Source organism: Oryx dammah, unplaced genomic scaffold (assembly GCF_014754425.2).
Source record: "Oryx dammah isolate SB20612 unplaced genomic scaffold, SCBI_Odam_1.1 HiC_scaffold_8, whole genome shotgun sequence".
Taxonomy (NCBI): domain Eukaryota; kingdom Metazoa; phylum Chordata; class Mammalia; order Artiodactyla; family Bovidae; genus Oryx; species Oryx dammah.
The window spans coordinates 2,004,443-2,029,147 of NW_024070192.1; the positions used below are offsets into that span (position 1 = coordinate 2,004,443).

The 24,705-nt window shown below is 44.6% G+C and overlaps 1 protein-coding gene across 2 annotated transcripts in view; it reads right to left on the bottom strand.

Moving 5' to 3' along the window:
- Positions 1-1,919: 1,919 nt before the first annotated feature.
- The window catches only part of ABCA5 (ATP binding cassette subfamily A member 5), a 63,473-nt gene continuing 40,687 nt past the window's right edge, over positions 1,920-24,705 (bottom strand). The window contains exons 20-39 of one of the 2 annotated variants that reach the window (XR_005721715.1): positions 24,511-24,680; positions 21,583-21,710; positions 21,045-21,182; positions 19,391-19,504; positions 17,826-17,996; positions 16,727-16,840; positions 15,945-16,079; positions 14,479-14,553; positions 13,895-13,986; positions 12,845-12,971; positions 12,409-12,530; positions 12,219-12,310; positions 10,460-10,635; positions 10,004-10,079; positions 9,808-9,902; positions 8,995-9,114; positions 8,262-8,411; positions 7,808-7,887; positions 6,132-6,187; positions 1,920-5,649 (exon numbers count right to left, since the gene is read on the bottom strand). Coding sequence is in view for 1 of the 2 variants with exons in the window: in XM_040244414.1 (XP_040100348.1) it covers positions 5,542-5,649; positions 6,132-6,187; positions 7,808-7,887; positions 8,262-8,411; positions 8,995-9,114; positions 9,808-9,902; positions 10,004-10,079; positions 10,460-10,635; positions 12,219-12,310; positions 12,413-12,530; positions 12,845-12,971; positions 13,895-13,986; positions 14,479-14,553; positions 15,945-16,079; positions 16,727-16,840; positions 17,826-17,996; positions 19,391-19,504; positions 21,045-21,182; positions 21,583-21,710; positions 24,511-24,680 (2,335 nt within the window). In the remaining variant the exon portion in view is untranslated. The remainder of the gene's footprint in view (positions 5,650-6,131; positions 6,188-7,807; positions 7,888-8,261; positions 8,412-8,994; positions 9,115-9,807; positions 9,903-10,003; positions 10,080-10,459; positions 10,636-12,218; positions 12,311-12,408; positions 12,531-12,844; positions 12,972-13,894; positions 13,987-14,478; positions 14,554-15,944; positions 16,080-16,726; positions 16,841-17,825; positions 17,997-19,390; positions 19,505-21,044; positions 21,183-21,582; positions 21,711-24,510; positions 24,681-24,705) is intronic. The other variant, XM_040244414.1, reaches the window with a different exon arrangement.

A 24,705-nucleotide genomic window follows, 5' to 3' on the forward strand; every position in this document is an offset into this window, starting at 1 on the left:
GCTTAGGTCCTTGAGAAACACTGGTTCATTAAATTTAAAATCTTATCTAAGTGTTGAATCAATTTATTTAAATATCCTAAGGAAAATGATAAATATGTATTAAATATTTGGGAATAATTTAATCTGTTAAATGTAATAAAATATAAGCAAAAATGTTTGCTTTATATTTTTACAAAATAGATTTGAGATAAAAAAGATCTACAAGAATGTCTAGTTTAAGTTTAAAATATGAATGTAAACTAAAATACAGGTAACTGCCAATGCTGGGCTGGATGAAGCAGAAGCGGGAATCAAGATTGCTGGAGAACTATCATCAACTTCAGATGCGCAGGTGAAGGTCAAGTTGCCCAGTTGTGTCTGACTCTTTGCGACCCCATGGACTGTAGCCCACCAAGCTCCTCCATCCATGGGATTTTCCAGGCAAGAGTACTGGCTGTTGCTGCTGCTAAGTCGCTTCAGTTGTGTCCGACTCTGTGTGACCCCAGAGACGGCAGCCCACCAGGCTCCCCCGTCCCTGGGATTCTCCAGGCAAGAACACTGGAGTGGGTTGCCATTCCCTTCTCCGATGCATGAAGGTGAAAAGTGAAAGGGAAGTCACTCAGTTGTGTGCAACTCTTAGCGACCCCATGGACCGCAGCCCACCAGGCTCCTCCATCCATGGGATTTTCCAGGCAAGAGTACTGGAGTGGGGTGCCATTGCCTTCTCCAGAGTGGGTGCCATTTCCTTCTGCAGGGGATCTTCCCAACCCAGGGATCGATCCCGGGTCTCCTGAGACACTTTTACCGTCTGAGCCACCAGGGAAGCCCTTATGATTAGTTTTATTATAAAGGATTCAAATGAGGGCCAGCAAATGAAGACACATGGAAGGTGGGGTTAGGTCTGGGAGGAGACGCAGAGCTTCTGCACCGTTTCTTTGTGGAATCAAGGCACATCCACTGCAGGTGATACGGCTCAAAAGGCAGAAACAAAGAGCTAAAGGGGGTCTTGATGAGGGTGAAAGAGAGTGAAAAAGTGGGCTTAAAACTCAACATTAAAAAAACAAAGATCATGACATCTGGTCCCATCACTTCGTGGTAAATAGATGGGAATAAAGAGGCAACAGTGACAGATTTTATTTTTTTGGCTCCAAAGTCACTTCAGATGGTGACTCCAGCCATGAAGTGAAAAGACGCTTGCTACTCAGAAGAAAAGCTATGACCAACCTAAACAGCATATTAAAAAGCAGAGACATCACTTTGTCAACTAAGGTCCATATAGTCAAAGCTATGGTTTTTCCAGTAGTCATGTACAGATGAGAGAGTTAGACCATAAAGAAGGCTGAGTGTCAAAGGATTCATTCTTTTCCAACTGTGGTGCTGGAGAAGACTCTTGAGAATCCCTTGGACCGCAAGGAAATCAAACTAATCAATTCTAAAGGAAACCGACCCTGAATATTCACTGGAAGGACTGATGCTGAAGCTGAAGCTCCAATACTTTGGCCACCTGATGTGAAGAGCTGAGTCACTGTAAAAGACCCTGATGCTGGAAAAGACTGAGGGCAGGAGGAGCAGGTGGCAGAGGATGAGACGGTTGGACGGCATCACCGACTCAACGGACGTGAGTTTGAGCAAGCTTGGGAGACAGTAAAGAACAAGGAAGCCTTGCGTCCTCCAGTCCTGCCGTCCATGAGGCTGAAAAGAGTCAGACGTGACAGCGACTGAGTGATAACGACTGTCAGTGTTCCTTCCTGACCATTCTTGAAAACACTGCTGCTGCTGCTGAGTCGCTTCAGTCGTGTCCGACTCTGTGCGACCCCATAGACGGCAGCCCACCAGGCTCCCCCGTCCCTGGGATTCTCCAGGCAAGAACACTGGAGTGGGGTGCCATTGCCTTCTGAACAGATACTAAAATAAATTACTAAACAGATACTAAAAATAAATTTCAGGGCCAGATTTTTCCTTCATTTTTAATATACACTAAGTAACAAAGTATCCATTTCATACAAAATGAAAAGTTGTGCTAAAGTTTCAGTTCTTAAAGCTTATTACTAATACTATAATCATATTTACTTTTCTTAAATCGGTGCACTGAGAATTAATTATATGTAACGCATTATGCATAAAAAATAAATAAACTTTTACCTTATAAGAATAGCTGATATAAAAATTATTCACCTGAGAATAGATTTTTTCATTTCATGTAACATGTTCTTTCGGGAAAGAAAATGAAAAATCATTTAGCAATATTACAAATACATTAGAGAGGAGCATTTCTATTTTTAAAAGATGAACATCTATTAATTCATTACATAAAAATACAGCATAGTGTTTTGTCAGATTCTTAGTACAACCGGAAGAAAATGTGTAGCCAACAGAACGATAAAAGCAGGATGCCACTAACCCTCAGTAGAGCTCTGCCCCAACCAAACATTGTACAGCCAGCAAAGCGCCATCATACCGCATCAGAGTCAGGACCCAAGGATCTGGGGGCTTCTCTGGGGGCTCAGGGGTGAAGAACAGGCCCACCACTGCCGGAGACACAGGTTCCATCCCTGGATCAGGAAGATCCCCTGCAGAAGGAAATGGCAACCTACTCCAGTGTTCTTGCCTGGGAGACCCCATGGACAGAGGAGCCTGGCGGGCTGCATTCACGGGGTCGCAGAGTTGGACACAACTGAGCGCCGAGTAACCCAAGTTTCTAACGTCCTCCTGCTGCACTGTGAGATCTTACAAAGCCAAAGCGGAGAGTTATGGTTTTATCCAAAGACCCACTGCTTGAAACGTGATCACTAAAATGTCGGTGGAATTAAATTACTCTAAAAACATTTTAATGATAAAAATAGTGGTTTTAGATAGTTTGGGGCGATTTAAAGGAAAGTAGGCTTTTAGGGGAACATGCAGCCTTTTACTGAGAACAAACCCACCAGAAAGATAAAGCGGCTCAGGAAGGGACAGAGTGGGGCCTGCTCATCACTGAGCTTCTCCGTCTCCTTCCTGAGGCTGCAGACGGACGTTTGCCTTGTTGGCCACTGACCACCGTCACCCCATGAAGTCCAGCCTTTTTACTGTTAAAATTTGACTGTGGACGGAAAACATAAGCCTGGGGGGGTGGGTTTTTTTCCCTAGCTGCTTCCTAATGTATGTATTTATACTTATTTGCATTGATACAAAAAAAAAAGCTTTGAGGTTATAATTTAAGACATTTGAACTGTACAGTCAGTGAAGGTAAACTCCGTATTTGACTTGCTGTGTCCTTTTCTTCAAACTCCACTCACCCTGGTTTTCCTAAGTAGTAGTTAAACTGTACTTCTGATTAGGAAAAATGCTCCTACTGTGAGAAAATGGGAACAGAACATTCCTATGAATAATTTCATTCATGACCAAGATGTATCCACTCAAAGTATGTAAAAACTTTAAAAAAAGGGTTTTGTTTTTTTTTTTTTTAAGTGCTTACAAGAGCACGGTGACAGCACAGTCATGAGTGTGGCAGACGTGCACTGTGGCCGGTGAGCACAACTGCAGAACTGTCTCCCCAGAGAAGCCCCGGGCGCTACGCTAACATCAGACACTGAAAGATGCCTCTTTAAACGTACAGCCACCGATCTGCCACGACTTGCTTAGAAAGCACACTGCATTGCTGATTAATTCGTCTATAAAGGGAAGGGTTTTCCCTCAAATGTTTCCGGACTTGTATTCATCATGCAATAGTGACAGCTTTTACTAAAGACTCGGAGAGTGAGATTCTCAGGTGAAGAAGGTTAGTAGCGGGAGGCGAGTGCCGTGGTAGCAGGAGGTTAGACGAGCGCCAACTGAATCCTACAAGGAGAAATAACTCTGGTGCGGGCTGCAGATGCCAGCGGAGGCTCTAAGACAGCTCGTGCAGTTAGAAAGAAGACCTGAGACACCAGGCAAGGTCCTGTACTGTCAGGCATGTGACCGGAACAGCAGAGGGAAACGCCAGTCGGGCACCTTGTCCTGAGGCTGAGGAAGGTGCACTGCCGTATCCTCAGCCGCACAGCCGGACGCACAGCCGTCTCACCGCGCGGCACAGCCAAAAGTTCAGGTTCACCACGCAAGTCAGCAGCCTCATCAAAGGGTGTGCATCTTCAGAGAAACTCGGCACCAAACCCTTCTGTTGCGACTGCTGTTCTCTAAGACTCTCTGTCACACAGTATAGTCACACCCCAATACGCTTGTCTTTCCGAAGCTGGTAACTCTCGTTCATCTGCTTGAGATACAGTGTCGACTGGGACTTCCCCGGTGGCACAGTGGTAAAGAACATGCCGGCCAGCGAGGGACACAGGCTTGGTCCCCGGGTTGGTTAGATCCCTGGAGGAGGGCATGGCAACCCACTCCAGCGTCCTTGCCTGGAGAACTCCATGGACAGGGGAGCCTGGCGGGCGACAGTCCAGGGGGTCGCGGAGAGTCAGACAGGACTGAGCAGCTGAGCTCACAGCACAGTATGATTTATGTTATATCCCTACAGTCTACACACGGGGTCCACGCAGAAGTATTTGTACGGATACCTTAACCAAAATCTCACTTCAACTCTGTCACAGAAGAAAACTGGTTTCTCACTGAAGAGAATTGTGTAGAATTTACTTCTCCTTAATGACCACAAGTTTATCTGTGTTCCACTGTATTCCAAAGTGAATCTGAGGTGAGTAAACAAATTCACAGTGACATACTTAAAACTCTACAAAGGAGAGAGATTCAAATAACAAAGTTCATTTATAGAATAAAGTATATTCTTTGTAATGAAGAAGACAAAAGCTTTCCATTTTCCATCGGGGTGGAGGAGAAGGTATGGATTAATTCTTGCAGCCCTATCGATGTCGTCATTCCAGCCCCAAACAACGGAGGAATCAGATTGCTACATCGTAAGATTCTAGACACAGTATTCCACTATAACTGAAACATCCCTGAATTTTACTGTAAGCAAAAGAACTGTACCTGAGTTACTAATGTCTACAATCACCTAACAGAACAGGGTCTCCTTTCAGTTATTTCGGTGAATGCATCTTGCCCAGTGAAGGTCACAGCCTGCAAACCTCTCTCTGCAGGCAGCCTGTCCAGTGTTTAAGCTTTTTAGGAGGCCAACTTCCATTCGGTTTCTCTTAGAAATGAAAAAGGAGAGCGGACTTTTGCTCTATGTCTCTGTTCCATGTATCTGTCTTCTTATTTAGATTGGGGCATGACATACTTATGTAACTAGATGGTATAAACTTACAGATAGTAGCTACTCAAAATAAAACGATTCTATCACTAGGTCTTCACGAATTCACAAGCGCTGCTTCTGAAAAGTGAACAAGGACACGGTCACCTTCACGCACAGACTACAGCACAACTCGCTGCAGATGCCGCCACGCAGGCTCACGTGGCCGTACGCAAGGGTTATTCGAAGAAAAGTGAAACACACAACTGACGGCATGTCAGTGCAGGGAGTCAGGAAAATCCCAAGTGCTTTCTCGGCTCTTCGATTATTGTTCAAGCAATAAACTGTCAAACCAAAACTAAATCGTAAAAGAAAGAAATGCAGGAAGTGGGGCAAGCAGCATGAATTCAAAACACGACTCTGTCCTCCTGTGTCCTTTCCCACCAGAGTGCGCTGTTGAAGGTGCCACAGCTGCTGTCTTCTTCCTCTTGCTCTTTCGTGAGTTCCACAAAAACCTACGTGGAAATAAACGAGTACAGTATTCTGCACTGCGATTATCCTAGCAACATTTTAACTAAATCAGCAGTGGCATGAAGCTGTACCTAAATACACGAACCACTCAAGTATCAAGAGATACACTTAATATTATTTAAACAGAATGATCCCCACTAATCCTATATACTGATGAATGTCATTTTAGAGGATTAACAGATCATTTTTTTGGACTGATAAAGTAGCACGGTGATAAAGGATAATTTACAAATATTTAAGCAATGTAATTTCACATGTCATTTTCTTGAAACTAAAAAAAAAAAAAATGAGCTATTCGAAACAAGCAGATAAGAGAACCTCAAGCTGTTTAAAATCCACAGTTGCGGAACACTCCACAGTAACCGGTCTCTGGCTCACAATCTCCTTCCCTCTCCAAAACAAACCTAAACACTTAGATACTGTACTCTTTCTCCTACAGAACTTTTAACAGTTAACTTTGTGGTACCTGTTCCAACGTGGCTTGAGAAAAGCTATACTCTTCAATAGCGAATGTATGTTTAGCTGTGAAAACACAAAAAATAGTACTTCACTAAGTAATATTTTTGAATAATCAAACGGCAATACCTACTGAGTGGCTAACCACTTGTGCTTTTTTCATCTCTGATCGGCCCACTCAGCCGCAGGCTGTCAGTGACATCACCGCCTACCTGCCTCCCCTCCCGCGCAGCGGCAGCCCCACAGCCCTGGGCGCGGGCTCACGGGGGCGCGTGGGCTCGCGGGCTACCCCACAGTCCGGGGCGCGGGCTCACGGGGGCACGCTGCATCACGGGCCCGCCCCACAGCCCTGGGCGCGGGCTCACGCAGGCTCACGGGGGCGCGCGGGCTCACAGGGGCGCGCAGGCTCACGGGGGCGCGCGGGCTCACGGGGGCACGCGGGCTCACGGGGGCGCGCGGGCTCACGGGGGCACGCGGGCTCACGGGGCCGCGCAGGGCCACGGGCTACACCACAGCCCTGGGCGCGGGCTCACCGCCGCGTTCCGCTGCGCCTTCTCCCAGCAGCTCCTCGCCCCCTCCTCCGCTTCTGCCGCGTTACTCCATGCTTCTGTTGATCCCTGCTCTCTATCTCCCACCCCCACAATTCCACACAGTTTGTCCTGGACTTCTGCAGCTAGATTCCGGTATCAGTCCTGTGTCCATATACTTCTTTATATTTATTTTAGACCCTTTCGCAATCTAATCCAGTATCAAAGTTCTGGTTTCTCTCCACTGCTTTAATTCCCCCGCCTTATTTCTAATGTCCTCTTTAATCACAAAGCAAGCACCAGGGAACAGGCCGCTTCATGGTTTTAGATGCTTTTTCATAAAATGACCTGGACCTGAACACATGCCGGTCTAGAAGAGGCCACTCTCTCCTGGTGAGGTGTCTGCATCCCACCTAACATTTATTTCTAAAACGCTGACATCCCACAAACGTCTCTGCAGGTCGGGTTAGGAAGGCCCACGCTTCCGCACCACGAACTCTCCTCTCCTCTCTCCTGCTGCCCCTGGGTCTTGTTCCCGTGGCTCCTTCCATGGCCTGATACGAAGTGAGGACTCAAGAAATGCAAAGCTCTGGCTTCTGGACTGAACTGCTGCTGCTGCTAAGTCACTTCAGTCGTGTCTGACTCTGTGTGACCCCAGAGACGGCAGCCCACCAGGCTCCCCCGTCCCTGGGATTCTCCAGGCAAGAACACTGGAGTGGGGTGCCATTTCCTTCTCCAATGCATGAAAGTAAAAAGTGAAAGTGAAGTCACTCAGTCGTGTCCCACGCTTCCTGACCCAATGGACTGCAGCCTACCAGGCTCCTCCATCCATGGGATTTTCCAGGCAACAGTACTGGAGTGGGGTGCCATCACCTTCTCCGCTGGACTGAACTAGTGGGGGCTAATTAAACTGAACTTTCTCAGACGCAACGTAAAACTGGGGTGACGTCCTCTCAAGAGGGTGAAAGGCTTACACGACAACACAGCTCTTTGACAAAATCCCAGGCTGTATTTTCCTATAGCTTAGATTCAATTAACAGAAGGTCATCTTACTCACTGTAGTTTCTGCAGTAAACTGAGACCCAACTTCTAAACTTTTTCATAAAATTCCCTCATAATTTGAAAGCTACCTCACAGTATTTTTCAAATTATTACTCACCTTCTTCCAGCTTAGAGAAAGACTGTGAAAGGGACTGAACATCTTCCTTAGGAATTTTATAAGCCAGAATAGTAGAGAAACTGAAAGCAAAGATGAAGGAAAATTCAGAAGTGACTACTAACTGTGTTCTTAAGCCAAAATTCAATACTTTAACACTTCAAAATGAAACTCCCATAATTTAACACATATTCAGATAAAAATTATTTGAAATCTTAAAATATTTCCATGCACAATAAAATAACTCTTTCTTTACTACCAAATAAAAGCTGTCAAAACTTTAAGTACTATCACACATTGAAAGATCTAACATTAAAAATAAGTTAAATGTGAAGGCCATTCATCAAACTACATTAGTCTAATAATGACAGCATTCCCCCCGCAATCCTTAATACAGTAACTGGTTTTCATGATTACTGCTCTACCGAGAAACGCAACTACGTTTTTAAACCGTCACCTTTCCTGGCGGCTTGCGTTTGGGAAAATACACTGAATTTCTCTTTGAAGACGGTCTACTTCCAGGTCCTCTATCCAATCCTTTAATTTGATTTCCAAAAAGTACCCTTTTCCAAATTTACTCTTCAGATGCTGCACTGTCCCGATACACCTGTAGTGAATTTTAAAAGGACATATAGATATGAAAGAAGCTGATAGTTTCAAAGGTGATTTCTCACTTAAGGATAATTTAGGAGTTCCGTGGTGGTCCCGTGGTTAGTCTGCCAGTCAACGCTGGGGATATGAGCTTAGCCCTGGTCTTGTTCCAGCTGAGCCCGTGGCCGCAGCAAGCCCGTGTGCCTTCACCAGGGAAGCCACCGCATGGAGAAGCCCACACCCGCCATCAAGAGGAGCCTCCTAGTCACAACTAGAGGAAGTCTGCTCACTGAAGCAACAGACCCAACGCAACCAAAAGTAAAGTTCATTATAGAGAAAACAATGGCTGAGTAAGATTCTTATGCTGGAGTCCTTGGCCAATCTATGTAAAAGTTGCAAAGGTAAGAGAGAACAGGGAGTCTCCACAGGCAGAACAGCTGGCCAATTTTTGGGAGAAGTAACACGTTTCCAAGTAATTCTATGGAAAGCGGATTAAACAAGGAAGCATGTCTCAACACTTAAACTGATGCGGATCATGACATGTGTCTGAAATGACGCTGCCGCAGCACACACCCCACCTCCCACCGGCCAACGCCCACCTCAGCCGCCCGGACACCAAGACGGCCACCCGGTCGCAGACGGCCTCCGCCTCCTCCATGTAGTGAGTGGTCAGGATAGCGGCCCGCTTCCTGTTTTTGAATGCGGTTCTAATTGCTCTCCTACAAAATACAAATGAAACGAACAGAAGGGAAGATGGCATCTGAACGTTAACAAAAACACCTGAGTTTTTAAAAATCCAGCTCTTGGGTTAACAGATTTACCAAATATCAACTGCTATAGTTATTATACTCTGCCCAACTATGATTCCTCTAGACTAACTACTTTACCTTATTTCTGAAACCTTGTCAAGTGGAGAGAAAAGGTCATGATTTCAAGGGTCCCTATGGGTTGAAAGTGTGTTAACCAACCAGTTATACAAACTGAAAGCTTTTCATGTTAGAACATAAATAGCCACAGAATCACGGGGAAATCTTAACATATGTCTGCCCCAAACCTCACATTTCATAGACGTGGAAACCTAGGCTTAAACAGTCAAGTACTTAGCAGAGAGTTTCATTGTACATAATGTACATTCTAGACAGTATGGTTATGAGATGTTCACTTATGTATGTTACTTTAGATGAGAAGAAAACCATTTTAAAAACTATTCAGACAACAGTATTCTCATTTTGGTCCCAGAATACACAATGTATTGTTAACACTTCATGAAAAATATGATTAAGGGGATCTCTAGAAACCCGTAATCACAATTTTTCCTTCCGTGCAGGACTTTGAGTATGTATCCGTAACTGACAGGACCCGAGTGACGGTGGCCCAGCGCGGGGCCTCGCGCGTCCCCGCCTCACACTCACCACATGTGCTGCTTGGCTTTGGGATCCATGCCTGTGGACGGCTCGTCCAGCAGCGTGACTGGGGGGTTCCCCAGCATGCTCAGGGCAAAGCACAGCTGGGGGGACGACAAACACGGGGGGGGGGCTGTAAGACACGCGGCCAGCGTGGTGCCAGGCGCTGGACTGCATGCACGCGCGCATGGTCTGACAGACGCACCTTGCGCTTGATTCCTGCAGGAAGTTTCTTTACAGTTTTCTGGAGGTGTTCTTTTAGATCAAGTGCATTTGTTATTCTGCAAAAGAGATGGTATGAAATGAGCACGCCATGATACCACAGATACAATTAATACAGATTGTGATCCCTGAAGCTCTTTTTTGCTCCTAAAACAATTAAGTCGGTAGAAGCCCATTTCAAGTAAGTCAACATCATGACTAAAAGGTTCGCTTTAAATTAAAATAGGTTTCGTGGCAATTCATAAGCACATTTATCCCGTATTCAAAAATAGAAGTGTTTTCATTTTCATAGCTGTCCTAAGTTGGTAGAAGAATATATGGGAAAGTAATGATCTTTTCCCATGGAAACTACGATCCAGGGAAATGCGTGTTGTGAAATTTGAAACTGTGCATCATGGCCTTCCCCAGGTGACAGAGGGGGCTGAAGGCGGGGCCTCACCGATCCGTGACCTCCTGCACGTCGCCGGCGCTCATCCCTTTCACAGCCCCGTAGATCTGGAGGTGTTCCTTCAGGGTGATGTCTCGCCACAGGGGGTTGATCTGGGGACAGTAGCCCATACACCTCACGGAGTCGTCGTCTTCAGCTGGGTGTGAAGAGTAGTCTCCTAGGAAGACCTGCAGAAAGACAAACTGAGTGCAAGGGCTGCTTCTGCTTCGCCTATGTATAGTGTTCCTGTTCTGTGGACAGTGACCAAAATGAGAATGCTGCTATCTGAACAGCCTCATAGAGGAAGTGCCTGGTGGACTTGCTCAAACTCCTTCCCAGAGCCAGGATACGGCGAGGTCAGACTCTCACTCCTTCCTGAGGAAGACAGGACCTACATTGCTGAGCTGGAGGTGAGTGACCTGGTCAGAAACGGGGACCAGGGATGCAAGGCCTGGGGGGGCGGTGCAGATTTAACCACAAGGGTCAGGGGCTGGTTTTATGTGTTAATTTATTTATATATTTATTTCCGGCTGTGCTGGGTCTGTGTTGCTGCAACGGCCTTTGTCCAGGGGCGGCGAGCAGGTTTCTCACCGAAGCGGCCTCTCTTGCTATGGGGCACCGGCTTGAGGGCACGTGGGCCTCAGTAACGTGGCTCCCAGGCTCTCAAGACACGCCCAGATGCGGCGCCCGAGCTTAGTCGCTCAGCAGCATGTGGAATCTTCCCAGATCAGGGATCAAACCTGGGTCTCCTGCATTGACAGGCGGATTCTTTACCACTGAGCCACCAGGGAAACTCTGAAAGGTGCTATTTGGGCCAAGGAAATAAGTGAACTTGATCATCTGGTTTTCTACAGGATAAGGAATAGCCAACATAAGCAACACCCAAGGCGACAGAAAGAGAGTCAGGTGCGGTGGGCGTTTTCTGGGAGAGCAGGGAGCCAGAGCTGCTGGCGAGAAGGAGGCGGGAGGTGGGATCCGGGCAGTGGTGCAAAGTTCACGCGGAGAGCTCGGGAGGCGCGCCCGTCACCAAATGCTGGCTGAGGGCAGGCTCAGCTCCGCTCCTCCACTTCCCGAGGTCAACTCAGGGGTGGCTGTTAAAGTCAGGGCACGAGTCACCTGGGCTTGCAGTCACCACAGAACAGGAACACTGTACACGTATGCTCTGCATATTCGCACGGAAATTTCACTATGTACAGTATTCTCACAGAGAGAGCATAATTTGATCAAGCTCTCCTAAAAAATTAACACCAAACCATGAAATCTGAGCGCTGAGATCCTATTTGTCACTGTTGTTATTGTTATTCTGTTACCAAGTCATGTCTGTTTTCTTTTCGACTCCATGGACGGCAGCACGCCAGGCTCCTCTGTCCTTTACCATCTCCCAGAGTCTGCTCAGATTCACGTCCATTGAGTTGGTGATGCTATCTAACTATCTCATCCTCTGTCATCCCCTTCTCTTCCTGCCCTCAACCTTTCCCAACATCAGGGTCTTTTCCAATGAGTCGGCTCTTCTATTAAGTGGCCAAAGTACTGGAGCTTCAGCTTCAGCATCAGTAGTTCCAGTGAATATTCAGGACTGATTTCCTTTAGGATGGACTGGTTTGGTCTCCTTGCTATTCAAGGGACTCTCAATAGTCTTTTCCAGCACCAACTGGAAAGCATCAATTCTTTGATGCTCAGCGTTTTTTATAGTCCAACTCTCACAGCCATACATGACTACTGGGAAAAAAATGCAAACTGTATTCAATATAGGCCACACACTAGACCATACCTGGCCTGAAGTTGGCTCAATGTCACCAACCAGGATATTAATAATCGTGCTTTTGCCTGCGCCATTTGGACCCAGCAGTCCCAAGATCTCTCCTGAGGGAATGAGAAGAAAAGTCATCAAATGCAAATCAAACTGAAAAATGAGAATTACTCTTCTGGGAAAGTTATTTAAGAAAAAAATAATTAAATACCAGCCTTTTTTCACACAGAAGGAGACATATTTATTTGCCACTTTCTTTACTTTTCTTGTAGGAAGAAAATCTTTCTTGTCTTCATATTCTTTACGCAGATTATTGACCATAATGGCTGGTTTCTAATAAGGAAAATAGGATTTTAAAAGAGAGTTATAAATCGAATATGTATCACTAAATGAAAGGCAGTACACACCTTATGTCCATGTCATAAGAACTGTATTTCCTAACGAGGGGTACTGTACAAATAAATATCCCATTTATGGCTGAAATAATGGCTTACTCAAAAGTAAGTGGGCAAAAATAGTTTTTCAAACACAGGACCTTTTCCAGATTGATTCATATGAAAGAGGACTATTTCTCCAGGTTAACTCCCGTGCGCGAGGAGCTGACCATTGCTGACCACGGCAGACGACCCAGCAAGAGACTAACCCACCTCCTCGCAGCACTGACAGCTCATCAGCTCTTTGACCTTCAGCCTTTCAGCTTTGACATCTTCATCTTCATCCTCATTGCTGGGTGGTTCTGAAAACTTTCTGTGTCTGGACTTTGTCCAAAGACTCCTGAAAGTATAAGCAGACTTTCAGGTAATACTAAGAAATTCAAGCACTAAGTACAGAAAAGACCGGGGTGGGGGGTGGGGAAACAGCAACACATCAGCATGAGCTCTGACGTCAGAGAGAGCTCTCATCCAGGTGAGGACTGGAGCAGACGGCCATCTCCTCCTGCAGCGGATCTTCCCGACCCGGGGGTCGGACCTGCATCCCTAGGGTCTCCTGCGTTCTATACTGCTGAGCCTCCTGGGAAGCCTCTACAAGGTAGCATCACTTGGCAAAAACAAACAAACAGGTAATGAGGTCCTGCCACCTGCTTCAGCATGGGTGAGCTTTCAGGACATTATGCTCAGCACAAGAAGCCAGACAAGAAAAGGCCATGTCTTGTTTAACTCCACTTATATGACGGTGAAATTGGCAGATGTATAGACAGGAAGCAGATTAGTGCTTATAGAGGGCTGAGGGGAAGCTGAGGGGGGAAAGGAAGTGACTACAAACATGTACGAGGTTTCTTCTGGGGCGGGAGGTGATGGAAATGAGAAAGTGAAGTGAAAGCCACTCAGTCGTGTCCGACTCTTTGTGACCCCATGGACTCTACAGTCCATGGAATTCTCCAGGCCAGAATACTGGAGTGGGTAGCATTTCCCTTCTCCAGGGGATCTTCCCAACCCAGGGATCAAACCCAGGTCTCTCTCGAATTGCAGGCCGATTCTTTACTAGCTGAGCCACAAGGGAAGGCCAAGAAAACTGGAGTGGGTGGCCTATCCCTTCTCCAGGGGGTCTTCCCGACCCAGGAATAGAAGCAGGGTCTCCTGCATTGCAGGCGGATTTTTTTTACCAACTGAGCTATCAGGGAATTAGATGGCAGTGTGGTTGCACAACTCTGTCAATATACTTAAAAAAAAAAAAAAACATGAAAATTAAAAACTGACCTGAAAAAGGGATCCTTCCTTAACGATCTGCCCCCGTATTTTTTCTCGCAGTACTGCAGGAGAAAAACCCACAGCACACAGTGCAGGTGAGGCTGAAAGAAAAACCGCTCATGACTGGGCAGTTTGGGTTTCTTTCTCCTGCCTGAACCAACAAAACCAAAAAACCACTATCAATACATCGGGTCCCTTGCCATCACTGAGAGCATTCGTCCTTTTTTTTTTTGCATGTCATACAGTGAGGCAGGGATGAATGTGAACACAAACCAAGACAGACCTTTACTGACGATCTCTGCGTAGTTTTCTACTGCTGGAAAGTTCATTTGCTGTCAGCTTTGTAAATTATAGAATTTTTCTAAAAAAGCTGTTTTTTTGCTTCTATGGAAGCCAGATTTTTGTTAAATAGAGTTAGTGACATGTCAGAAAGCCCAGTATATTACAGTGGATGTGTGCAATACGCAAAACACCCATCAGGCAGCAGGACTAGCACGCCTGACTTCCCGCGCGCCTTTGTTTTTATGCAACGGGATAACAGCTGGACAGAGGCTACGACCTCTTAGCCAAACTACGGTCAAGTGACTTCTTACCGATATAGCAGCCACCAGAAGGCTATCCCATGGGTGGTAGGTGTCTTCATTTCTCTGAAGATTCTTCCAAGTAATCTGAGACAGGAATGTTTGGAAATTTGTATGCGGCTGTTAACACCATGATGCGATGCAATCTGGTGTCTGTCCATAGTTCCTGGCATAAAACTTCTAAAGCCCTTGGGGTTTCCTGAGTGACAAGTGAGGAGAACCAGCCCCTTCCTGCTCGCGGAGTCTCTGCTCCTGACAAGACCCTCCGGGGACGTAGGCTGACCGCCAGAGGAGCCAGTCAGACCCGAGAGCTGGCGCTGCTGGTCCAGGCCACCACCCCGGAGGGGAGGAGGGCCTGGAGACTCATCAGCGCCTCCTCGCCAAGGGACTGAGCCGTCGGTTTCTGCCCCGGGGCTCAGGGAGCGCCCCAGGTGGGGGGCGGCTCACCAGACGGCTCAGGGGCAGGAGCCCTGCCTGCGGCCCTCTGTCCCTGGGGTCTACTGCAGGCCCACTGTGACACGCTGGGACAGGAATTCAGGGCTCCCCTGAGTTCTGGGAGCCGCTGGGGCAAATCACCGAACCCCTGAGAAGGCGGTCCGAGTCAGACAGAAGGTGGGTGACGGGGGCACCCACGACCTGCGTCTGGAATCTGAGGTTGGGGGGCAGCCTGCAAGACTGACCCCTTGACCCCCCGAGTCTGCATTGACTCTGCTCAGTGTCAGAACTGCAGCACGTGAGGGAAAAGCCCATGTGTTTCTTGTCAGAAGCATTGTGGGTAGAGGAGACCATTTTCTTTGCTGCAATGTGTAGAAATAGTTGGATTAAAATTAAAAAATATGTATTTAATAGCAAACATGTCTCCTCCATAAACTAGCTAGCTATTCATATTAATAGCCATGTTTTGTAGTTAGATTAAAATCTTCCTCACCCCAAAATATGCCTGTCAGGGCAGGTATAAATTAAACCTATAAACTGAAGCTAAAAAAGGGGAGAGGAGGAAAGTAGATACATGGGCAGAATTAATCAGCAATCATCCTAAACTAAGCACTCATTACTTAATTTTTTTTTCTAATCACATAGCAATTATATTCAATTAACTAGGCTTAATAAAATTTTTATATATTTTCCTCAAGAAAAATTATCTCTCACCTTTTAATACAATGTTTAATCTTTGAAAAACTCCCCCCGGACAAATACTGACTGCAGTCAGATCAGCATTCTAATTTAGGTATATTGTTTGGGGCATGAATGACGTCATAATGAATACAGTCCTCTCCTTTAAGAACTGACAGCCTAAATATATGACTGAAAAGATTTCAGTCATTTTAAACTGCTGCATTAATGACATTTTAATCAAGTAGCAGCAGCTAACTCGATTTTTTATTATTATTATTTCAGTACAGGAATTAAGATCCCAAAGATTTAGGCAGTATTTACTTATGCTTTTCTAAAAATATTCAAACATCTAAGAGACCTACCTTTATGAAACCAATCAGGCAACCTAGAAGCGGGTAGATTGGAATGGTAATGCAGAAGATATAATGAAGAATAACTGTAGCTGTGTTTCCCATGAAGTAAGTTATTTCGGTGACTGCAATGCAAGCCAACGCTGTCTAGAGAGAATGACGAGAGAACAGGTGAACAGGTGTTTAGAAATTTCATACAAACCTCCTGTGTGCCTCAGCATCAACTGCGCCTTTACTCCTCAAATAAAGCAAGGAACTATAGTAGACGCTTAGCCAGGAAGCACCAGCTGGCTGGCCCCGGCTGTCTGCGGCTGGCCCCGTGGTCACTGTGGTGTTGCTGTCCGATTGCCACGTCTGTCTGTGTAAGTCTACATCGCTGACGCTCTGCGAGCCCCACGGCTGCAGTTCAGAGCTTGCTCAGATCTGGAGCTTGCTCAGATCCACGCCCACTGAGTTGGTGATGCGATCTACCCATCCCATCCTCCGTCACCCCCTTCTCCTTTTGCCTTCGATCTTTCCCAGCACCAGCGTCTTCTCTAATGAGCTGCTCTTCACATCGGATGCCCTGGGCATGCCCGGTGTGGGATGCAGCAAGACACCATCCCGTCTTGGAGCGGACGGGGCTGAAGACAAGCGGACACACAGGCAGACGCTGCCAGCCAGCCGTCTAAGTTCTGTGCTCAGGAAAGACACAGCAGCCTTTACGAGTGTGACCACAAAAAGGAAGGGAGCTTGTGACTCTCGAATCGTGTGCTGTGGAAAGCTGAGACAAAACGGTTTACAAGGTGACTTACCACAGAATACATGAATGACCAAAACTCTCTGGTATTTACAATTTTTTTACAGGTGAAGGAAGTAACGTAGGTGAACAGAATGACTGATGGGACGTAGCCGATAAGGCAAAAAACCTGGAAAACACAGATTTGCATTTTTATGTAAAAATGAGTAGCTAGCCATACATATGATGTAAGATACCTGCCACATTAAAATAGCAAGGAATAATTATTTTTCAAGTTTTACTGCTCTACAAATTGCTCCAAAGATTGAAATTGTGGTAACCTAAGGTGTTACCATCCACCCATCCACATTTCTCCTAAATCAATAAACCTCATGTTTTCAACTGTTCACACAACCTTGAATAAGTCATTTAAAACTAAATACTATTTGTAGTTCTTTTTTATGCCAAGTAAAATATTATTTCATCATTTTATTACAAAAAAAGCATAATGAGTTACAAATTTATTAATCTCAAATAAACTATTAGCTTCTACTTTAACGTACAGCAATTAACGCATTTTATAAATTTGTAAGAAAAACGTTTATTAATTTATAAGGTAGAAATTAACATGCAAGGTCAGTATGCTCCCTGGTTAAAGCTGCCATGTTTATTTTCAGCAAATCTAACCTACCAACCTCTGTCTTCCCTTTTTCCTAATATAATTCACAGGAAATTATCTAGTATCAGTCGTTCACTGACATACAAATATGAATCCAAGTCATTCTCATCCTTAGTATTTTAAGCCATATTTTAAATTAGGGAATAAAAGAGCTTCCTCTTCATAAAATTATTCTCGGGCACAGAGACAAAGGAGATACTTAAAGGAAACACTCCTGACGTTTTCCTGAGGACAGACCAGTAGGCCCTCCACATGAAGGATTGCCTCGGCTCCAAGGAAGTGTTTTACAATGGTGAAACATTGTTTTTAAAAGCCACTTAGAACAATACGACCTGCGCTGGTTATAGGCACCATATACAATAATTAAGTAGACGCTGGTTCTATTTTCTGGAACATCATAATTACTTAATCAGACAACTGTCACATTCACAAACATTTACTTTTTAAGATAACATTTCATCTATAAATAGCATGAGCACAACTGATGTCAACTTACCACAGAAAGGAACGTGACAGCATAGAAATGTAATCCATAATGAAATGCAAACAAACTGCCTAACGTCAGAGTAAGGACCACAAAAAATAGGGGGATGTCAACAACAGCCTGTCCAAGCCAATATGCAGAAGGCAAGAGCCCGGAGAGCTTAAGCTGAGTATAAGCTTTGATCTAAAAAAAAGGAAAAATTGATTGTAATTTTAAACATACTAGAAACAAAAGTCTCTAGCAGATGACTGCAGAACTTCTAATTTTACATCAACAAGAAGGGTCACATTCCATCAGTAGGTAATAAAAGCCCTCTGACAGCTAAATATAAATTCCATTTAGCCTTCAATCTGGTTCATTATTTCTGAGGCATAACAATTTCAACAGTATTTTTCAGCATCAGAACACAGCAGCGCTGCTACGAAACACAAAACTAAACTAAAATAAAAGGGCCACGGGGGTTTTATAGCTGTGCAAACAGTAAGCTGCTGAAATGTAACTGTTTTTGAAATTCTGTGAAATAGAAAAAATATGTCTAGGAAAAAAGATGCTTACTTTTAAACACTGACCTTTCATGAAAACACTAATAAATGGCCAAGTATCATCAGACTTACACGGGGCTTTCAGCTTAAGTGTGAAACTTGTACTTGGATGCATCTGAAAACCTCTTATGCATTCGTGTGTAGAACAAGAGTGTTAATTGTGATTATTACCAAGAGGGAATACCATTTTCACCTGTATGAACAGGTGAAAATTTAAACAATCATTGTTTTCCTGACATTCTCATTATATAATTTGAAATCTTAAGATCTTCCATAAATGCAAATGCCTAACAATCTTATTCAGGTGATTTTTGTCATCTATAAAAACATCTACTCATAGTAAAAAAAAAAAATCTACTCCTAGTAATTCAATGTCTGATATGAAAAAGCTGGCCACAGAGGATGAAAGAGGGATATAAACATTCATTAAGAAGAAGAAATGATTTTCTGGGCTATAAATATTAGTTAAGAAGAAGAAATGATTTTACAAGTGGACAACATTTGTGTTCAGTGAACACAAGAACAAAAGCATCAATTCCAATATACACATAAAAACATAGAGCCCGTCAAACACAATCATTGTTTGAAAATCCATGTTATTGATTGTCCCTCATACATTGCTGGTGGGAGTGGAAAAGGCTTTTATCTACCCTGAAAAACAGATCAACAATGTCTTATAACTAAACACGCAATCACCATATGACATAGCAAGTGTACTCATAGGCGTTCATGCCAGAGAAAAGAAAACTTAGGTTCACCCAGGAACCTGCAGCAAATGTCCAGGGCAGCCTAATTCGTAACAGTCAATGCTGAGAAAATTCAGATCTGCACCCTGGAACACTTTTAAAGCGCACGACAAGCACTCAAATAAGTGACAGTTGTTACTCTTACTGTAATAAACATATTTATGCTTCATTTACGTACTTTCAAAATAACAGCTGCACGTAAGTCTTGCACTCATGCAGAAAAGCTCAGTTTCTTGTCTGAGAATTCTTAACAGTCAGCTGCACCTGGGATTTTTAACTGAGTCATTACCTTATGATTCTCTGCATTTTCCATGGCGAAGTAAGGAGGCATCGCGGTAACAATAACCCCAAGTAAAGCGGCTTGGAAGTACAGCTCGATTTTGAAAACGATGTCTGTGATTTCCTGAAAGACAACCTCAGAGTGAGAGACAGAATGGAGGATCACTTTATATCAAGTCACTAAATGCTTCCTAACAGCCCATCAGAACTGGACAAAGCCTCTGTGAAGAGACAGGTGCAGAGTAGTTAACACGCAGTGGCTACAGTGCCAACCTCAGCTCAGCTGCGCAGTCGTGTCGACTCTTTGCGACCCCATGAGCCGCAGCACGCCAGGCCTCCCTGTCCATCACCAACTCCCGGAGTCCACCAAACCCATGTCCATCGAGTCGGTGATTCCATCCAGCCATCTCATCTGTCGTCCTCTTCTCCCACCTACAATCTTTCCCAGCATCAGGGTCTTTTCCAATGAGTCAACTCTTCGCATGAGGTGGCCAAAGTACCGGAGTTTCAGCTTTGGCATCAGTCCTTCCAAAGAACACCCAGGGCTGATCTCCTTCAGAATGGACTGGTTGGATCTCCTTGCAGTCCAAGGAACTCTCAAGAGTCTTCTCCAACACCACAGCTCAAAAGCATCAATTCTTTGGCGCTCAGCTTTCTTCACAGTCCAACTCTCACATCCATACATGACCACAGGAAAAACCATAGCCTTGACTAGACGGACCTTAGTTGGCAAAGTAATGTCTCTGCTTTTGAATATGCTATCTAGGTTGGTCATAACTTATCTTCCAAGGAGAAAGTGTCTTTTAATTTCATGGCTGCAGTCACCATCTGCAGTGATTTTGGAGCCCCCAAAATAAAGTCAGCCACTGTTTCCACTGTTTCCCCATCTATTTGCCATGAAGTGATGGGACCAGATGCCATGATCTTAGTTTTCTGAATGTTGAGCTTTAAGCCAGCCTTTTCACTCTGCTCTTTCACTTTAATCACCACCTTGGTGCTGATTAAACAGCTGTGTGATCCTGGGCAGATTATTGTACTTTTGTGTTCTTACAGATGTACACAGGATAATATGGCATATTAATGAACATTCACCTTTAAAAATAATACTGCTCGTGAAGCGCAGTTAACCTGTGCCCGAGTGGTTCTAGCAAGGAAGGAGACTCTCAGAAAGTCTTCACTGATGCCTGGACTGTAAGCCAGCAGGCATCTTGGAGACTCCCCTTCTCCACTAGGAAAGTCACGCCCAAGCTCAGCTACGTGTGGAGCCAGGAGCTTCTTATTCCCAGCAGGGTGGACTGTGGCTCCCTCAGGCCCATGGATCCAGGTGCAGACAGCAGATGCTTCAGACAACCTGGTAACCAGCTGGTGCCCCAAACAAACTATCCAGCACCATTCTCAGCAAAGCCGTCTCCCGACCTGGGCGGGTCCTGCAGCAGACCCAGACCCAGGACGTGAACCATCCTCAGCTCAAGGTTAAGAAGAGGAGACATCACAAGATGAACGTCTATAGGTTTCGTTTGTTATTATCATTGGTCATTTCACACACACAGACACAGACACACACAGACACACACACACACATGCACACACACACACAGAGACACACACACAGAGACACACACACACAGACACACACACACACACACACTCCTAAGTTTGCTCACCTGAAAGAATGGGGTATTCCAGACCTGGATGCTTTCTGTGACGTTTGAATGATAAAGATAGTAGTTACTAATGATATTCATCAACACGGGTAAAGAGTAAACCATAGTACTGTTGAAAACAGCAGTAAAAACATAGTCCTACAATTCAAAAAAAGAGTTATTATACATAGTATATGTGTAAATGAATATATGATTGCTGTGTTCCCAGCATATGAATATGACTGCTTGTCTCACCAACTAAGTTAATTCTCACTATTTTGAAAACTGATGCAACGAATCATAGAGATAATCCTTAATGATAGATAAAAATAACCTAGTTTGGAATCTAGATATTTTGCTATTTTAAGCAAAAAAATATGATAAATATAATTATATTCCTCGTAGCTTTATATATTGGTTTTCCATCATGGCATAAAATATGTTACAAGTAAACACAGCAAGCTATTTCCCAAAGTAAACTTTAATTTCCAACTCATAAGGTCAATCAGCAAATGATTAATTTTAGAGGAAAGCCTTCAATCACGCACGTTGCTCTCACCCTTTCTGACCGCACCACGTTCAGAGCTGCGCTGTGGGGTGCGGCGGACATGTAGTCACTGTCATTAAACATCGTCACCATTATGTTCTGATTTGTGAAAAAGCTAAGAAGGTCACTGATATCCGAGTCTGGTATTAGAAAAGAAGCAAATGATAAACAGTTAGCTTAAATGAGAAACAGACACGAGCTTTTAATAACGTTGCAAAGCGCTCTCTTTCCTGTTAGCTAGGACGTGAGTAAGAACACTGGCTCTGCAGCCTGTCTGCTGAGTCCAAACCCACATCGATGCACAGACCTCGGAGCAGAGGCTGACACACAGCAACCGCGCCAGGCTCAGCGCTGCCGCGACTCGCGCTGAAAGTGGCCCATCACAAAGAAATCCGTCTGAAGACTGCTCCAACCAGACTTTTGTGAGAACAAAAGTTCACCCGGCAATTTTATGTAACGAGGTTAACATGCCAGGCTCAGAGATGCCGAAGCCAGGGGTGGGGTTAGGGAACATCCCACTTGGAGGGCTGCTGTGTGTTCTGAACAAACTGTATGGACGTCAACTGCCTTCAAACAGTGACACTCCGATGCAGGTCTCCATCTACAGCCTTCAGGATGCGTGGAGCCAAAGGGAGATGCCGAGTCCCGCCCGAAGCCTAGCCTGTACCATAACACCTGGGGAGCGGGAAGAGTTCTCTGTCCATCACCGGAAAGGCCAGGATTCAAGGACGAACAAGTGTGAATTTGAGAGGAACCAAAACCAAACGAAGGAAAACTCTATGGGTGACTGAGCGGTACGGCCAGTGGCTCAGACTCAGCAACAAGCGTTTTAGAGTCAGAGACGGGTGCTCCCAGGGACACGGTCTCCACTCCTGATCCAGCGCGTTAACAACATGCGTTTTAGTGTCAGAGAGATGGGCGCTTCCTGGGATATGGTCTCTACTCCGAATCCAGTGTGTTATAACACATGATTCAGAGACAGAGAGAAGGGCCCTCCCAGTGATATGGTCTCTAATCCAGTGTGTTAACAACACACATCTTAGTGTCAGAGAGATGGGCGCTTCCTGGGATACGGTCTCTACTCTAACCCAGTGTGTTAACCACCTCCCATCTCCGAATGTAAGAGTGGTTCTGTCTTCTCGAGACAGCACTGCATCACCTGTGATACAGAAAGCCTCGCCAGGAGGGCAGGGCACTCCCGAGACTCAGACTCAGAGGCCATGATTCCTAGAGGAAATGAAGCTTTAGGACCAACGGCAAGGCCTGGGAGAGGTGAGACAGACAGACAGATACACTGACAGGTAGATGGCTGGGTGGATGGACAGATACGTGGATAGACCGAGAGACAGACTGATAGACAGGTGTAAGTAATTCTAGATATACTTAAAAATATCAAATGGGACAAAACCTTGAAAACACTAGAATGTCTGGAGATCAGTGAGAGTGAAATCCAGGCAGAAACACTTGAGATGACACACAATCCCTCAAATACCAAAAGACGGCCACAGCATCACAGTGCAGGGTTCCATGTGGCACTGCATTTCAGCAACGTGAAATGGATACTGAAACCAAAATAAGAATTCTAATGAAAGAAATGAAAAAACATAACGTTTTCTATTCAAGTGTGTTTTCTATCACTACATACCTTCTTCCTCCAAAAGAAGAGCGGTTACATCATAAACTGATAGTTAGAATTTAGGAGTGATGATTTTAATAGTCATCTGTAATCATCCCAAACTGTGATTATAATGCAGGGCAAAAGTTTTCGGCTGATAGTGAATCAAAACGGAAAGATATTAGAATATAGGTGAAGTGCTGGGAAGTGTTAAACTACAGAGAATTTGTGAGTGTGCAAGGGGTATAAGAAATGCAACTCTCCAATGTGTTTCAGCAAGATAAGCAAAGAAGCCGCTTGTGTTTTACTGAAATTTTGTTTTGTTAGCTCACTTTAACTTCCTCCTCAAGAACCCTGGGACTATAAACCATCTACACAGATGGGAGATGTTCTAGAAACACCTAATTCATGTCAAATTCTGAATTAGGTTTTAACGTTTTGAAAATCAAAGTCTTATTATCAGGTTTTAAAAATTTTATTCTGAGCTTTGCTCAAAGCCATGGGTTTTAAATTTTCTTTCATATTTGATACTTACATGATAAAAAAAGAACAAATCCAAAAATATCCATTACAAATTTAATGTATTTGATTATAGAGATTTCCGTGACAACCGTCCTTTATTCTAATTTTTCAGACAGTCCTTAAAAACTGTCTAAACACTTCTTTGTAGATGTGTAACTGCATTAAATATTATATGCCGTAACTCTTTCTAAAGAGTTTTCAAGTTCTGAAGTTTGTTTTGCTCATTATAAACTTTTGAGATGAATTACGCTGCTCTGAGAATAACGCCACTATTAAAAAAGGAAATTTTATGAGTATCAACAACATAAATCAAAATATTTTTAAAAGTGTTAGATCAGTCCTGGGTGTTCACTGGAAGGACTGATGCTGAAGCTGAAACTCCAATACTTTGGCCACCTGATGCGAAGAGCTGATTCTTTTGGAAAAACTCTGATGCTGGGAAAGATTGAGGGTGGGAGGAGAAGGGGATGACAGAGGATGAGATGGTTGGATGGCATCACCGACAAAATGGACATGAGTTTGAGTAGGCTCTAGGAGTTGGTGATGGACAGGGAGGCCTGGCATGCTGCAGTCCACGGGGTCACAAAGAGTCAGATATGACTAAGTGACTGAACTGAACACTTAAACCAAAATTTCATAAATCTGTTACTCAGCATCAGTGAGGGGTTTTATTTAACGTAGGTTTGTACAGACAGACCATGCCTTTATCTTAGGTATATTTCTAAAATCCAAATCTCTGACCTATGTCTACCCCTCACCCCAGGCCAACAAGCACACTCTCACAAACCTTCACACACTCTCACCAGTGGAGTTCTGAAGGAGCAGACTGGTTCTGTATTTATCGGGTTGATCTCCAGGTTTGAGGAAGTATAAGTCTGGAACAAGTCTGATGGGAACCACGGCATTTTTCAAAGAGTGATGTACCAGAAACATGAAAATCTGAACTGTGAAAAAAATTAAAAGTAGAAGCAACCTGAAAGAAAAAAAAAATACAGTTG